The 17,642-nt window shown below is 37.3% G+C and overlaps 1 protein-coding gene across 1 annotated transcript in view; it reads left to right on the plus strand.

The window, feature by feature from the left end:
- The window catches only part of COL5A2 (collagen type V alpha 2 chain), a 184,311-nt gene extending 172,971 nt beyond the window's left edge, over window positions 1-11,340 (plus strand). Inside the window, exons 49-54 of the mRNA XM_087707986.1 lie at window positions 1,090-1,143; window positions 3,888-3,995; window positions 5,114-5,405; window positions 7,115-7,302; window positions 9,675-9,914; window positions 10,698-11,340. Of these exons, the coding sequence (XP_087564112.1) occupies window positions 1,090-1,143; window positions 3,888-3,995; window positions 5,114-5,405; window positions 7,115-7,302; window positions 9,675-9,914; window positions 10,698-10,844 (1,029 nt within the window). The 3' untranslated portion in view covers window positions 10,845-11,340. The remainder of the gene's footprint in view (window positions 1-1,089; window positions 1,144-3,887; window positions 3,996-5,113; window positions 5,406-7,114; window positions 7,303-9,674; window positions 9,915-10,697) is intronic.
- Window positions 11,341-17,642: the final 6,302 nt, after the last annotated feature.

Here is a 17,642-nt window from a genome sequence, read left to right on the forward strand (position 1 = left end):
GGCATACCGCCTGCAACCCACCACTGCTTCTGCCTCTACTTCCTTATTTATTGTGGTGGAACACTCCTTTCCTGGTGATGCACTCAGTCACCTTTTAGAATGTCACATCATAAAGGCCCCAATGGCTGCCTTGTAAAAAAAGTGTAGCAATACACTTAGACTTATATACCACTTCACACTGCTTTACAGCCCTTTCTAAGCAGTTTACAGAATCAGCATATTTTCCCCCAATAATCTGGGTTATTTTACCTCAGAAGGATGAAAGGCTGAGTCAACCTTGAGCCGTTCAGGATCGAACTGCCAAACTGCTGGCAGTCAGCAGAATTAGCCTGCAATAGTGCATTCTGACCACTGCACCACCATGGCTCATAAAAAGTATTAACCTTGACTAATTGCCTATCTCCATGCTCAAAATGGTGTATTTATCTGGAAATGAAAAGGAAAAAAAAATAACTATTCCTTTTAACTAGCTATTTATTGTAAATCCTTTAGAAGATTTTCTGTAGGTTTTTGCCCTAGGAAAACTGCTGAGCGACTTGTTTGTCAGCCAGAACAAATGCATGCAAGGTGCAGTACATTATATAACCCAATGGAAATGATTGCTTGATTATTTTAATTTTGCTTTTATTGTGCTCCTGTCTGTATTAAAATCTGGAGTGTCTTCAAAATCATTTTGCCGTTGTCAAGAAATTCTTTGGAAAATATTGCTGGTAGGGAGAATGAGGACTTATAGGAAAGAGTCTTATTGCATTACCTTCCCTCTCCCTCTAATTTAGGGCTCTGATTTTCCAAGGTGGTTAATAATCCTGGGTACTAAAACTCCAAACTATATTTTCTTGCAGTGGTTGGAGGCCAAGCATGGCTCTTTCCTCCAATGTCTATGGATTTAGAATTTTTTGCAACTTTTTTTTTTGTTTTGCTATCTTCAGGTTATTATGTCATTAATTAGAAATGCTGAAATTTGAAACTAAAGAATAATAGGTCATCACTGGATACTCAAGGCTGATGTATTCAAAACCATCATATTTTCTTCTTTAAAGATAAGATGTAATTTGAGAAAATGTAGATCATCCACACGATGTTTTGCAGGGACCTACTGGTGAACAAGGCAGTGCTGGGATTCCAGGCCCATTTGGCCCAAGAGTGAGTAAACCAGATGTGAAGTATAATATGGAAACAATTAAATCCCCCTCCCCCCTGGTTTAAGTTTGCTGTTCTACAGATGGTGTTTGTTGATTTCAGAGTAAAATTAATTTGGATAGGGATTACATTTTGTTTTATTAAACAAGGTTGTGCTTGAGGTCATTTATCCTTTGTGTATAGAATTCTAAATATAATCTAGTATTTGGCAAAGATGATAACTTGACAAAGATTTAGCTTTCAGTCCAAAAAAGGTTCTATCCCTCAAGATTTTTAAGCTTCAAGAACAATCTCCAATTTGCTGGTATCGTGGCAATGTTGGTGCACATTAATGTGCACTTTTCCAATGGCCTTTTGTTATCTTTTCCTACACACAGATCTCAGTGTTCTGCATTCTTTACTCATATTATGTCCTTTCTCAACTCCTTATATATTTCCAGTTTTGCACCGAACTCAAGCAAATTTTAAAGAGCCAACTTACAATATAAACAACTAAAAGCTTAATATTGCTCTGGCTTTAATTTTATTGCTTACATTGGCTGACTGGGATCTTTGGAAATTTGAAAGTTATGGATTTTATCAATGTCATAATTGATAGACTATATTGTTTTAGAAGAACAAAAAGAGAGTAAGGATTTCAAATATATGGGGGGAATTTTTCTGTTTGTGCCAAAAGACATCAAATTTGATATCAGGTAAGACTTCTTCAACCAACAGCTCCAGTTTAGAGTCAGCAACCAGAACAGGTTTTCTGAAGATAACGTAATGGAGAAAGGTGGGGGGAAATCAGTTTTTAAGTTTCTTGGATTCAAGGGTTGAGATACAAATTTAAGATGGATTAAGATGTGGAAGGATACTCAATGAAGACTGTGAACTTTTGATATCAGCAGTTTTCCTGAAAAGGGGGAGAGAAAAAGTGCAAAAATTAATGTGTGCCCATGGGTGAATTTGTGCGCATGTTGTGTGCATATGTGAAGAAAGCTTCAGTATGTTACCACTGAAGCTTATAGTAATAGCAATAGCAGTAGACTTATATACCGCTTCATAGGCCTTTCAGGCCTCTCTAAGCGGTTTACAGAGAGTCAGCATATTGCCCCCAAAAATCTGGGTCCTCATTTTACCCACCTCGGAAGGATGGAAGGCTGAGTCAACCCTGAGCCGGTGAGATTTGAACCGCTGACCTGCTGATCTAGCAGTAGCCTGCAGTGCTGCATTTAACCACTGCGCCACCTTGGCTCATTTATTTATCAAAATAAATGATTAAATTGAGGAAAGTAAAAGAAAAAACAGCAAGCCCCTCCTAGATTTCTACTGGTTTGTTACTGGAAATTCCAGAAAACAGATTCTGCCACATCAAAGTAACATTAAAATTGGAAATGGGTTTGGTGGCATGTAGCTTTCCCAGTTTCAAATCCCTCCCCCAAGTAAGCTAAGCACAGCAATTTAGTGTAGTTAGTTAGTGGCAGCAGCTGCTAAAAAGGGCTGTTTGAGCATATTCCAACTCACCCATCTGCATCTTTTACCCTAATAGCAATAACAATAGCAGTTAGCAATAGCAGTTAGACTTATATACCACTTCATAGGGCTTTCAGCCCTCTCTAAGCAGTTTACAGAGTCAGCATATCGCCCCCACAGTCTGGGTCCTCATTTCACCCACCTCGGAAGGATGGAAGGCTGAGTCAACCTTGAGCTGGTGAGATTTGAACCGCTGAACTGCAGATAACAATCAGCTGAAGTGGCCTGCACTACTGCACCCTAACCACTGTGCCACCTCGGCTCCTTTCCCAATGAAGTTGGGAAAGCCAACTTCATTGTAATGTTTGAATAGCCCAGCAACAAGGAAGCTGCTCCCTTCAATGGCCTTTTGGGAGCCATTTTGTGTCATGGTTCACATTTTTTCTAGGAGCTCTGTGGAGTGCCCACAGGAAACACCTGATAATTATAATAGGAAGACTTTGGGAAAGTACCGTAATGGTCATAAACTGCAGCACAATTCTTTTAAAATAACTCGAACAAGGGCAGCAGGGCTCTAGGCCTGCTTATTTGGTATTTATTCAGTCTCTCCGTTTTTTTGTTTTTTTAAAAAAACAGAAATGGTATGACTCAAATGATCTCCTAGGTTCTCAATCTATAGATGGAACTGAAAAAGAGAAGAATACTTTTGCTACGTAAGCAATTCAGCTGGGCAGTTAGATCTGTTAGGACTTTGGACAATATCTGAAAGAAATGAAGTTAGCAGACTCAGGTGCCACAATGCAGATGCCTCTGCATTGAACTAATAAAGAAATATAATAAAGCCTATTCTTATTCTTTTCATTCTTATTCAGTAACATTTGTCACCTTGTTCATCTTTGCCGTTTCCCCACCAAATTAGTATTTTAGCATCATTCAGTATTTTTATCCCATGGTATTTTTATTATCTTCCCCAAAAATGTCAAGAGCAATTTATATACAATTAACAAACACGCACGCGCGTGCGTACACACACACACACACACGCACACAATATTGAAGGGACATGGAAGGGAAAGAGAAGAAGAAAAGCAATCAGGCTCAGCAATTAGTTATTAAGATTAAATAATAACTAGTAAATAATATTTAGTTGGATCATTTGATCCATCCATGCATTGTGCATATTAGCAGTTATCTGGCCAAGAAAGGCCAGAAGTGTTTTTAGCTGAAAAGGAAGGACATTAATTATGAGCCCTTATTGACATGATAAACATGAACTTTTGTTTTTAATATAGGGTCCCCCAGGTCCTATTGGACCTTCAGGTAAAGAAGGAAATTCTGGACCACATGGACCGGTTGGACCTCCTGGTTTAAGAGGAACTTCAGGAGAAGCAGGACCTGAGGTAATTAATGGGAAATTGGTTCAGTCAGAGAGAGGAACCGTTATGTCCTTTCAATGGCTTGTAAGCTTATATGAGTCAAATTACATGGAAACTTGGAATAGCAATAGCAATAGCAGTTAGTCTTATATACCGCTTCATAGGGCTTTCAGCCCTCTCTAAGCAATTTACAGAGTCAGCATATTGCCTCCAACAACAATCCAGGTTCTCATTTTACCCACCTCAGAAGGATGGAAGGCTGAGTCAACCTTGAGCCGGTGAGATTTGAACAGCTGAACTGCAGCTAACAGTCAGCTGAAGTACTGCACTCTAACCACTGCGCCCCCTCACCACATCTTTTTTTTTTATAAATGCAGGGCACTTGAACTAGTGAGGTAGTAATCTGACGCTCCTTGTTTTAGGAGCAACCCAGATCAGTCTTTTTGTCCTTGCCACTTGCACTGGCAATTTGGTTATTTAAAGGATCACTTTTTTTTAATGTTGACAGGGGTAATAGAAGTGATCCAAATACGGATTTTTCAATAAAGGAGCAAAAAACTCTCCTTTCCTCATCTCGTATCAAGATTAGGTCCTCTAAACTTTTTTTAAAAAGTGTAAAATGTACTTCAAATTGTATTTGTTGCCTCATGGCTTCATACATTTTATGGGTCTTACATGACGGTACTACAAAAATGTTTCACTATTGCCACTATTGCCTCTGTTCAAGAATAAAAAATAAGGAGGAAAGAGGTGACTCTGCTTACCCCGAGAAGAAGAAATACATAAAATAGTTCAATGAATTTAGACATTATCAATATCAAGTACTTACAGTTTTGGGGAAGGTGGCTCCAAAACAATCATTCTTAATCTATGTCCAGGTATTAATCAATTAGAACTATACTATTCTATTACTAAAACAATGTAATTATTCTTTTGCTACTGCAGTTACTGATGCAAATTGGATTGCTAAAAGAATACATTCCTTTAGTTAACCTTTTATTTATTTATTCAACTTGCATAGCTGCCTATCTTAACCAGTGACTCTAGTTATAGTTATTGGAACTACTCTGCAGTTATGGTAACTTTGTGTCTCAGATATTACAATCCTGGATGTGGTTTGTATTACTGCTTTTTGTGTGTAGGGCCCTCCTGGTGATCCTGGTCCTCCAGGCCCACCAGGTCCCCCCGGCCATCTTACTGCTGCAATTGGTGACATTATGGGACATTATGATGATGGTCTACCAGACCCACTACCAGAGTTCACTGAAGATGAAGCTGCTCCAGATGACAACAATAAAACAGATCCAGGAGTCCACGCCACACTGAAGTCACTGAGTAGCCAGATTGAAACCATGCGCAGCCCTGATGGATCCAAGAAGCATCCAGCCCGTACCTGTGATGATTTAAAATCATGTCATCCATCCAAAAAGAGTGGTAGGTGTATATTTCTTTAAAAAAAACAGTCTTCAAATGTAGTACAGGTCTAGTTATACATATTTCTGGCAGGAAAAAGTAACCAGGGCTTGGAAGGATCACATTATGAGCAATAGTTGAAAGAATTGTTAGCTGGAAAAGAGAAGATTGAGTGGAACTTGACAGCTCTCTTCTAGTATCTGAAGAGGTGCCATAAAACACAAAAGACTAATGGGCACACAGCTAGTACCTCAGCCACACAAGATGTTACGAAACAGACAACTAATCTGCATACATCAACTCCATCAACTAATCAAGATGTAACAACACAGCTAACCAACCTGCTTACAGCAACAAAGCCAGCACTCCACACACACACACCAATATTTATAGAAAGATGGCAGCTCCGATCACGCTTTGCTCACACAAGCAGGAAGCTGAAGGCACCAGCCTGAAGATGGTGAGTGGGACCTCGTTGAAACGTCGGCAAGATACTCTCAATCTTACACGGGAAAAGACCTGAATACGCCAAGACCTACATATACATACACAAATACATATACGTATACGTATACATATACATGTACACATACACATACACACATACATACATACACACATACGTATATGTATGGTATGTATGTATGTATGTATGTATGTATGTATGTATGTATGTGTGTGTGTATGTATATATATATATATATATATATATATATATATATATATATATATATATATATATATATATATATATATATATATATATATATATATATATATATATATATATTGTTATATTTATGCTGATAAATAAATAAAGGGAGACTAGTATAGATCTATTTCAAGCTATTTAGCTCTCATCAGCTAGCCACACCCTTATTGGGAATTGAAGGCAACAGTAAAAAAAATATTGGGTTTCTGTCTGGATGGTCTCTTGTGACGAGCCGAAGACAGAGAGTGGAAGTGTGACCTTCCTCCCATATTTGGGCATACCAGGGGCTGTGACTTTAAATACACACACACACACACACACACACACACACACACACACACACACACACACATATATATACACACACATACACACACACACACACCAAAGTAAAGGAACTAAAATGTAATCAACCTGCTATAAGATAGCCAGAACATAAATATTGTAAAGGAGGCAGATATAAGAGATGAACGATATAAGAAATCTGATTGTCTAAATATACACTAGTATTATTTGATACATAATAAATGCTTCCAAGGAAAAGAATTCTTGTAAGAGTTGTCAGCACAAATTATTATAAGGGAAATTATTTAATTATGAATAAAGATAATATTAAGGTCTATAAAAACATATCTGACTGAAAAGGCAGTGATGTTATAAATGCAATTAAAATTTGCCCATGTTTGAAATACAACAAAAATTAAGAATGTGAATATTAGTTTAGCTATTTTTGGACACCAAGTATCTGTAGGCTATCAAGTTCTCTTCTAGTAACTCCTCTTTTACCTTTTTGCTACATCATCACAGACCTTGATCCTTGAACAATTGATATTGAACTCAAATACATTGCTTGACCATATGCACATTCATTTATTGCACATGATTGCAGTATTAAACTTGAATAGGAAGGAAAGTACATTGAAATTATGTTTGGTCCTTAATTGAAATTGGACTGTAACATAGAGGTGGGGGGAAATTGGTTTGTTATACTTTAAGGTTTCCTATTTTGCTTTCACAGGAGAATACTGGATTGACCCTAATCAGGGATGTGTAGAAGATGCAATTAAAGCATTCTGCAATATGGAAACAGGAGAAACATGTATAGCTGCAAAACCAGCTATTATTCCACGTAAAACATGGTGGACTAGTAGGTCATCTGATCTAAAACCAATATGGTATGGACTTGATATGAACAGAGGTTCACAGGTAACGAATCTGAATTTTCTTGGTCTTTATTTCAGTTATTATTTTGGAATAAACATAGGCAGTTTAGTCTAATTCCAGACTTCCTTATGCAGCCTTCCAAAACATGCAGCCATGTTTTTGCTAATTCTATCCCACCTATGTTGCAGCAATTGCTGTCATATGCATTTTCCATTAGCATAAAACTTATTATCATGCAGTTTTCCTTTATATATGCTCACATTATGTGCATTAATTATTTCAGTAATTAAATAAATATTTGGGGTTCACATAAAAATTCACATATTTAAATTAAATGTGTACAAAATTAAAAGCATTCCAATACATATGAGTATATCAAGACACAAATAGCTTTTAAATATAACTATATCTATAAAGTTGATAGCATTAAAACACACATATTTGGAGGCATAATTAGCAATTTTAAAATAAGAACATTCCTACTTGCATTTTCTTATGTTTTTCTTCACACAATCTGTGGCCATTAAAAGAGATCTTTCTAATCAATACATGGAACATATTACCATTTATGGTGGACCTGTGAGGAGGCTAAAACTTTTTGGAAAAGGATCAAAAATTGGCTGGAGGCAATAACAGGGGTTAAAATAGAATGGAAACAGGAAGATTTTTTATTAGGAATAATGTCTGCGAAACAAAAAAGGAAATCCAGTATTTAATACTACATATAATTACGGCGGCAAGGATTGCCTTTGCCCAGAAATGGAAAAACAAACTTACTCCAAGCAAAGATGAAATAATAAGAAAGGTTATGGATTGTGCTGAAATGGACAAACTAACTAAAGAAATCCAGGGAAAAGAAGAATCAGAATTCTACCAGATATGGGATAAATGGTATAGATGGATGGAGGAAAGAAACAAGAATCAATGAAGGAATATAACAAAACTCAAAAATAATAGTTATGAGTAAAATAAGAGGGTTAAGAATGGGGAAATCCAAATGAAATAGAATAGAAGGGGAAATAATATAAGGTGAGCGGTATTGATTGATAATTGCTATTAGAAAGAACAGGAAGCTCCTATTCATATTGTATTGCGTAAATGTGGTGTACGTCTAAGTTTTGTGTGTGTGTGTGTATTTTACATGTTTGTTAATTAAAAAATAAGAATAAAAAATAAAAAAGAGATCTTTCTCGTAAACATAGTGATCATAAATTGAATCGTGGTAAGAATGTGATTTCTTTTTAATTAAAAAAAATCACAATAGAAGAGTACAGAGGTTTAACCAAAGAAAAATAGAAATTACAAAAAAAAAAAAATCTAATTACTCACTTCAAACTGGGTGTGTTTGCCTGTTAGGCAGTTGCTATAGCCACCATTCTAGGAAGGATAGATTGCTGAACCAGAAATTGTCATGGGCTTGATTTAGGAATAACAGAGAAAATGCAAATCAAAGGGCAATTAATCAAAATACAGAAGTTGCCTTAGAACAGTGTTTCTCAATGCTGGCAACTTGAAGATGTGAAGAGTTCAACTCCCAGAATTTCCCAGTCAGCATTCTGGCTGAAGAATTCTGGAAGGTGAAGTCCACACATCTTCAAGTTGCCAGCAGTGAGGAATACTGTTTTAGAGGAAAGCAAAGTGCAGTCAGCAAACAAGACAAGACTATTTGACAATAGAACAGGGACACAATTGGGGTTCCCCTTTCAAGTGTGTGTGGGAGTGAGCACTGGGTAACATATCCATTCCTGCCCTCCAAAGTTATTGCTTGTCTGAACTGATGACAAATTAACTTGGCAGTCTAGTCAAACCTTTACTTATTAATTTGTTTAGTTATGATTTATATTATCTCTAAAATTATTTGTTTCTTGCTCTTCATCTTAATGCATTAATTAATGAAAACAAATGAAATCTATACACTGGATTGGAATAAGTTTTCCTCAGATGTAGTTGGTTTGTTTAATTTCACTAGTCATTTAAAAGATTTCAATTTTCTGGTTCCTAGATCACTGGACTAAAAAGGCAAAAAACTAAATTACAGAGAGAGTGCATTGTATAGTGGAAGGGGGCATCTGTAGTGGAAGGGACCACCTAGACAGCTGAATCTGATCCCCTCCTTTGAGTTTATGGGAAGAATATGGGAAGAACTTTGCATAGCCCTATTATAAGCATAAAGATTTTACTTTCCTCGATAAGGTAATAAGGAAGGCAACACACATTTCTTTCCCTCTAAAACTCATATTGGGTTATTTGTTTCTGTAGTTGAACCTGTTCAAATCTACAACAAGCTGTTAAAGGTAGGTGCAGGAACAACTGACAAGTTTGAAGTGCCAACCTATCTGAAGAAGGGTATTAATATTTTCAAGAAATTGTAAAATAATAATAACAATAATGTCTCCTCCTTTCTTCATTTGTAGTTCGTTTATGGCGATAATCAATCACCCAACACAGTGATCACGCAAATGACTTTCCTGCGCTTACTCTCCAAAGAAGCCTCTCAGAATATCACCTATCATTGCAAAAACAGTATAGGTTACATGGATGACCAAGCTAAGAACCTGAAGAAGGCTGTTGTGCTGAAGGGAGCCAATGATCATGATATCCGAGCTGAAGGAAATAACCGTTTTAGATACACTGTCATTTCTGACACTTGCTCCGTAAGTCTTTTTAGCATGAATTAATCTTGGAGCATAAACTGAATATTTAGAGTGTGTCTGTTGCTATTCAATTGTTTCTCTTGAGGAAAAAAATCATCATAGCTCTGAATTCCAAATTATAGCAGGAAAGAGAGCTGTGAACCACCAGAACTGATTTCTCTTTATAGTTGCAGCTATATCCTTGAGCAGATAGAAATGCCCTAGGTAGATAGCAATAGCAATAGCTCTTAGACTTATATACCGCTTCACAGTGCTTTTACAACGCTCTCTAAGTGGTTTACAGAGTCAGTATATTGCCCCCAACAATCTGGGCCCTCATTTTATCCACCTCAGAAGGATGGAAGGCTAAGTCAACCTTGAACCTGGTGAGATTTGATCTGCCAAATTGCAGTCAGCCGGCAGTCAGCAGAAGTAGGCTGCAGTACTGCACTCTAACCACTGCACCACCACAGCTCTTATACCTAGATAGAGGCTGTCAGGGCCCAAAAAGAGAGGAAACATCTTGATTTATTATTGTGGTATCCAGAGAAAGGATTGTAGTACTATTCTAATGTACAGCCCCAACTAACTGATACTTATCTACCTGTTAACCAAAGTGTAAGCAGGGTCACAAAGCTACCAAATCACTGTATATACAAAGGGTCTGAATTGGAGTGATGCTTATTAATGAGCTCTTTCATAGAATGTAATAATTATCCTGCTCTGGTTTTCTTCTTGATGCTCAAGGAATCCAACAAATAATCTTGTTTTTTTTCCTTTTTCTCTTTTGATTTGTTTTTCCAGAAACACAATGGGAATGTGGGCAGCACAATCTTCGAATACAAAACACAGAATGTGGCACGGTTACCTATCATTGATATTGCCCCAGTAGATGTTGGAGGTGCAGACCAAGAATTTGGAGTAGAGATTGGACCAGTTTGTTTTGTGTAAAAAAGTAAAGAAGCAAATAAGTAAATACTTAAATAAATAAATAAACGGGCTTATCTTTTCAAAAGCATTGGGGATGACAGCAGCAACAACAGAACACAAGAACTTAGACTGAGTGAAGTTAATCCTGAGACTCTTGAAATTACGGCTGATATTACAATCAGCATTGTATATAACAGTTCTTTCTAACTCCCTGGCCTTCTTTAGTGTATTTATTTTACTTACAAATCTTCAGTCTCACTGTCTAAGTCAACAATTTAATGAAGTAAATCCTATTTTAAAACGACAAGTGACCACACCTGTATCTAAAATAATTCAAAACTAAGCTTTGTTTCCTAACTAGAAAAGATAATCATGATTTCTGGTGGTTCTGCTCAACTTTAAAAAGTGTAATTCATATAATAGAAGTATGCTGAACAGCAATAGGAAATAAGTAAAAGATTCAGATGTTCACCATATCAAAATAACAAGCCCATCAATGCAACGCCATAGGGCACCTCCACAGGGCACCTCCATAGGGCACCTCCATGGCCCTGTGTTCAAAATGTGGTATCTGTATGAACCCATACTATTCTGTTTGTCAACTTAGCCACTTTATTTTCAGCTCAGCAGTTGTGAATTTCAAATCATAGTTGAAACAATTTCTCTTTTGATATACCAATGTTTTGAAGAGTGGCTTCCCTTTGGTGCCATCACCCCAGCTCTAAACTCATCCAGTCTTTTCCAATAGAGGTTCAGCCATTGTGATATCTTAACAAAATGTTATTAACTTACTTTAAAAATACAACAGAGGGACAATGCACAGCTCTTTCCCAAGAAATCATTATGATATGAAGAAATACAGACAACATGAAATTCAGAAGTGTTGGGGGCATTGTTTGAATATCATATTTTTCTGCCTGATCAGATAGACAGTACAGAGACTGGCTCAGGAGTTGCTCATGGTTTTAAGACCAGGAATTGTGAGAAGGATCCATGGGTCAGCTTCAAATAGATTATTGGGAATTTAGAAAGGAAAATGGTGACAAAAATCCATAGATTGCAACAAAGTGATCTTAGTACTGATAAGTAGGCATAAGTTTGCCAGGCAGTAGATATTAGAAGACGGCTACATTCTAGAGGAAATTATCATTCATATAATTGAAGCCACTCCCTAAAAATGTGTTCTGCAATCAGTCATAGCAGATAATGAAAGTGAATCAGTCTTCCTCAACATGATGCATTCCAGGTGTGTTGAATGATAAATCATTTAATTCAGTAATCAGCATTGGTGATCATGGAAACTAAACATGTGGACAATAGGTTGGGAAAAAATTGCAAAAGATAATATTTATGTTTTTAATGTTTTAATTATATGATTCCCAGAGCTCAGAGTATGTTATCTCACTCAATAAATTTATAATCCCCCAAAATTCCAAAACAAGTTTCAGAGTCAACACTTAAAAGATTTTGTTTGTGGAGAGGATTAGTTGTTGACTTAATGAGCAGCAAACCCCTAGTGAACAATTTTTTTCTTGAACGTAATAAACTGTAGATTATTACATTTTGCATGTGGTCAAAGATGAAATTTCTAAATGACTTCAGGTAACATCAGAATTCCCCTAATGTAGCCTTTCTCTATCTGAGCATCTTCTAAGTAAGTTTGGTTTCACTCTGAGAATTTCCAAGCCAGCAGGGTCATTATTAAGAATTTTAATAGTTGGAGTGGACACAACACAGAGATTATGGAAGGCTGCTACAACTTCTTCAAGTGTATTGTCCAGTTATGTATGTTTGTCATTTATTCCCATGTATTAATCCCAAATCAGGTATTAACATAAATATTAGAGTTTTACTGTGGCTGAAAGAAATGTTTCCCTTAATTACTGGTCATGCATCATCAGAAATTGTGACATTGCATGTCTTGATTTATTAGGACAAACCAATGGTCCATCATTTCTTAGCATGAGCTACCTCATCTCTAGAAGCTGGGATGCATTTAATAATCTAGTGTTAATTCTAGATACAACAAGGTGCTATGCTTCTGTTATAATTCCAAGAATGGAGATACACAGGGCAATATAATAATGAAGTAATAATAATAATTATTAAAATGTTTTCTTTATGAAAAGGGAATGGTGCTAAAATGGTTTCTGTACAATCCTGGAAAAATAAATTTATTGTCATCAACCTTTTCTTTTTTTAATAGAATTTAAATACTATATTTTTGGTGTCTGGGAAAAATTCTTATACATTGCGTTTTTCCTCTTATGGTTTTATGATCTACAGAATGGGGTGTTCATCACCGTATTTTTCTTTCCATGGAGCATGTGGCTACACGACTAGTTCTTCAGTTGGCTTCTTTGTTGAAGACCTATGTTCTCCTGTTTCTTGATTGTTTGTTTGTTTTTCTAAATAAACACATACACACATACACAAGAAAAGCCATACGCATAGCTTTATTCATGTATCTTTGCAAAGCATTTAATTAAATACAAGTTTCATGTTGAGTAATGGCTTCCTTTGTGTAGAGTCCTTCTGACAATTTAATCTATTTCTAGGGAAAGACAACAGGATTCTGTGGTGTGTGTGTGGATTTGCATGGTAGAGTGTGTGTTTGCTTTGTCATCTGTAAATTCAAAATGTAGCACCCAAAGCACTTAATAAATTAAATATTAAAGGGAATTTTGAGTGACAAGTGTTTGTAGTAGTGCTTAAAAAAATCAAGGCGACTTATCCAAAATGATTTCTATCGAACACATACATGGAAGTTTAGGATTTGTCAAAGTTGGCTTTGGAACTTTGAAATTTAAGATTTATCAATGTTGTTGAATAAAATATTGTGATAAAACCAGTGTCGCAGTCTAAATCACACCATTTCAGGGAAGCCACATGGAAGCCATATGGGCTTTTCCCAAACTAGACAACAATGCTTAAATTATGGTAGATTCCAAGGAAATGTTTGTTGATCCATGAGAAGTTCTAGTATGTCAGTTTAGATGCTAGAACAACTAGAATCAACTAGCAACAACTAGCTATGAACTGGTGTGGCACGACAAAACCGCGGCTCACTAAAGCGCGCCCGATTAAAGCGCATCGCTGACGTCATCAGCAGCGCGACAACAGCGACCGCGGAGAAAAAAGCTTTAAAAAGCGCTTTGAAAGCAAGCCGATTCACGTTAAGGTAAGGGTTAGGGTTAGGGTTAGGGTTAGGGTTAGGTTAAGGGTTAGGGTTAGGTTAAGCATTAGGGTTAGGTTTAGGGTTAGGTTAAGGGTTAGCATTAGGTTTAGCGTTAGGTTAAGGGTTAGGTTTAGGGTTAGGTTAAGGGTTAGGTTTAGGGTTAGGTTTAGGGTTAGGTTTAGGGTTAGGTTTAGGGTTAGGTTTCGGGGGGTTAGGTTTAGGTTTCGGGGTTAATTTTAGCTTTAGCGCTCACAGCGTGCTTTTTTCGTCGCACTGTGATGACATCAGGTACGCGGTTTCGTCGAGCGCGCTTTAGTCGAACGCGGTTTTGTGGTGGAAACATGAACTGGAACATTCAAAGGTTCATGGTATTTGTTCTACAACCAGCTATATAATAGCTGACAGTCCAAGTTTACACATTATCTCTTAGCATAATCATAGTTTGTTGAATAACCCATAAGTGACTGGATTACATATCATACCAAGCAGTTAACCATGTGTTACAAGGTTAGCACACAATATGCTGAAATAAAATTTTAAACAAACCACATTATAATTTGATGTGATGTAACAATCATTCAGCCACTAAGAATTCAGGATGATGATAGGATTTCTACCTGGGATTAAGTTGATCTGAAGTTCTTTATAAAGTGATACTGATTTTATGACCACAAACCCAGCGTTATTTCTTTTTATAATTATTTATGGAATAACAACAGCACAAGCTGTTCCATGCTAATGCAAAGGCCGCTTGGTCATGCTTTCCTGCCCCCTCTCGTTGCTTTAAGAGAGAACAAAAAAAATGCAACTCTAGTTCCCAGGTTGCCTCCTGTATAATGGAAAAGATTTAGTGCTGAAAGCAGCTGAAAAACAAAGGCTGCAACTCCTCCAATTTGATCTTCTCCCCTATGTAGGAGGCATCAAAGAAAATTGGGAAGATTTAAACATGCCTTCAGTGGGAGAATCTCCTGAGAAATGCATATTTTTTAAAATCAGATTCAATCTCTCATAACTAAGCTCCTTTTCCTCTTCCATACCTATTCTCAGATAGAACATGGGGTAGAGAATTCAGGTATGGTTACGATACAAGCACCTATGATGAGATCAGTATGGTCTATGGATTACAGCATTGGTTTAGAAGCAGAGAGTCCTAGGTTCTAGTCCATAGTCAGCCACAGAAACCATGGAACAGTCACTCTCTGTCAGCTTAACCTGCATCACAGTTTTGGCTTTTTTTGGGGGGGGGGAGGGGGTTGAGGGAACACTAATGATACTACCTGGAACTTCTCAATGAAAGGTTAGATATAAAGCAAAAATAATAATAATAATCAGAGGAACTTTCAGAAAAGTGAATGAAAGCTGCTTTGATTCAAGATTCTCTTCCCTTTGGGCATAAACAATACAGATGCTTCAGCTGGAGGTCAAAGAAAGAAAAGTGGGTAGGAGTGATACTCTGGTTGATTCATCTAAGCCCCATGTATTAGTTTTTCCTACCATTTTTAATCAGTGCAAAAAGGAGAATAAGCCATTCCAGCAAAGATCAGATTCCCTGGAGATTTGTCCACAAACTCCTGAAGATTCCTTTCAGACTCTTCCCTGGATGCAATTCAGCTTGGTGCCAGATTTATGATGGACAGACACAATGATTACTTATGGGATTTGGCGTATTTGTTCCAAACTCTATATTCAGAAATTATTCAGAGGAAGACCATCCTACCCTCCTATTTATAGTCTTACTAAAGGGGGAACCAATCCTCTGCATCTAATTTTCTTTTCAGCAACATATTCAGGAAGATTGAGAGTCAACATTTTTTTTTTAGGTTCCACAAAAAGAATACAAATGGGAACAAAAAGTCCTTTGCAGAAGTGTTGACAGAAGCCTGCACTTTCAACAACGTGATGAAAGCAGAGTTGCATCATTATGATGAAAGCTTTGCCCTTGTCCCACTCCATGGGAACAAAATGCCCTTTGCAGAAGTGTTCACAGAAGCCTGCACTTTCAACAACGTGATGAAAGCAGCGTTGCATCATTATGATGAAAGCTTTGCCCTTGTATTTTTTAATTATTGATTTTATACCCTGCCACAACCAACTCTCAACAGGTATATTTCACATAACATTTAAAGGAACCAACATTAAAACATACAATAGCAACATAAATAACAAAAACAAATAAAATAATTAAAATGGTCCAATCCAACCAAGAACATGCCCTCTGGAATAGTTTCTTAGAAATTTTCTAACAGCCAGCAGGGACAGCATTGCACACACACACACACACACACACACACACACACACACACACTGCTGTCCCTGTTGGCTGTTAGAAAGTGTGTGTGTGTGTGTGTGTGTGTGTATACACAGACACACAGACACAGACACAGACATACACACACAGAGAGACAGACAGACAGACAGACAGACAGACAGACAGACACACACACACACACACACACCCCAGAGGTGGGTTCCTACCAGTTCGCACCTATTCAGTAGAATTGGTTAGTCAAATCTACTGAACCGGTTAGAAGAGGTTCCACCAGTGGACCCGGAAAGCCTCTGTAGGTGTGGATCACACCTACAGAAGAGGTTCCAAAATTTTTTGAAACCCACCATTGATATATACATGCATGCATGCATGCGCGCACACACACACGCACGCACACACACACACACACACACATTTGCGCTACTGATCTCACATCATGTTACAGTACTTTAGGCCTCAGTTCCCTGCAAATGGGGGCCTCTGGTAAAAGGCTTTGCAAATGGAGAAAAGGCCTGAAGCACTAAAACTAAGGTGACCAGATTTTCAGATTGGTAAAGAGGGACACCTTTGACTGGGGTGGGGGAGTGGTTTGATTAAAAATTTTATACGGAGCAACAAAAATTTTCATACAACGCAAAAATAGTATTGTAATGTGTTTTTTTTTAATTTCAACATAACTACAATTTACAAATATAAATTGTAACTGTTGCCAGACATCAAAATTTTGATCACGTGACCATGATGCTGCTGCAATGGTCGCTAAGTGTGAAAATGGTCACTAAGTGTGAAAAATGGTCATCAGTCACTTTTTTCAATGCCATTGTAACTTTGGTCACTATATCACCTTTCTTGCCACAGTTCTTAAGTGAATAAATGCACCTGATAAGTTAGTAACATAAGTGAACCTGGTTTCCCCATTTGACTTTGTCAAAAGGTGATTATATGACCTCAGGACACTGAAACCATCATAAATACGAATCTCTTGCCAAACATCAAAATGTTGATCGCGTGACCATGAGGATGCTGCAATGGTCGCTAAGTGTGAAAATGGTCGCTAAGTGTGAAAAATGGCCATCAGTCACTTTTTTCAATGCCATTGTAACTTTGGTCACTATACCACCTTTCTTGCCACAGTTCTTAAGTGAATCTTAAGTGAAGATGTTATATCTTAAGTGAATCTTAAGTCTTAAGTGAAGATATTATACAGTAGAACCTCTGGTCACAAACTCTTCTGACCAAAATATTCACATTCTCCCCCCCCCCCCCCCCCCGCTGCTGATTTCCCCTTCTGCACCATTTTTTTTGTAAGCACCAAATTTCCAAAATTAGGTTTGATTCATGACCAAATCAGTTTGCGACCAAAGTTATGGAA

This window comes from Thamnophis sirtalis, unplaced genomic scaffold, assembly GCF_051295495.1.
Source record: "Thamnophis sirtalis isolate CommonGarterSnake01/CBP01778 unplaced genomic scaffold, rThaSir2_p1.2 scaffold_1, whole genome shotgun sequence".
NCBI classification, from domain to species: Eukaryota; Metazoa; Chordata; class Lepidosauria; order Squamata; family Natricidae; genus Thamnophis; species Thamnophis sirtalis.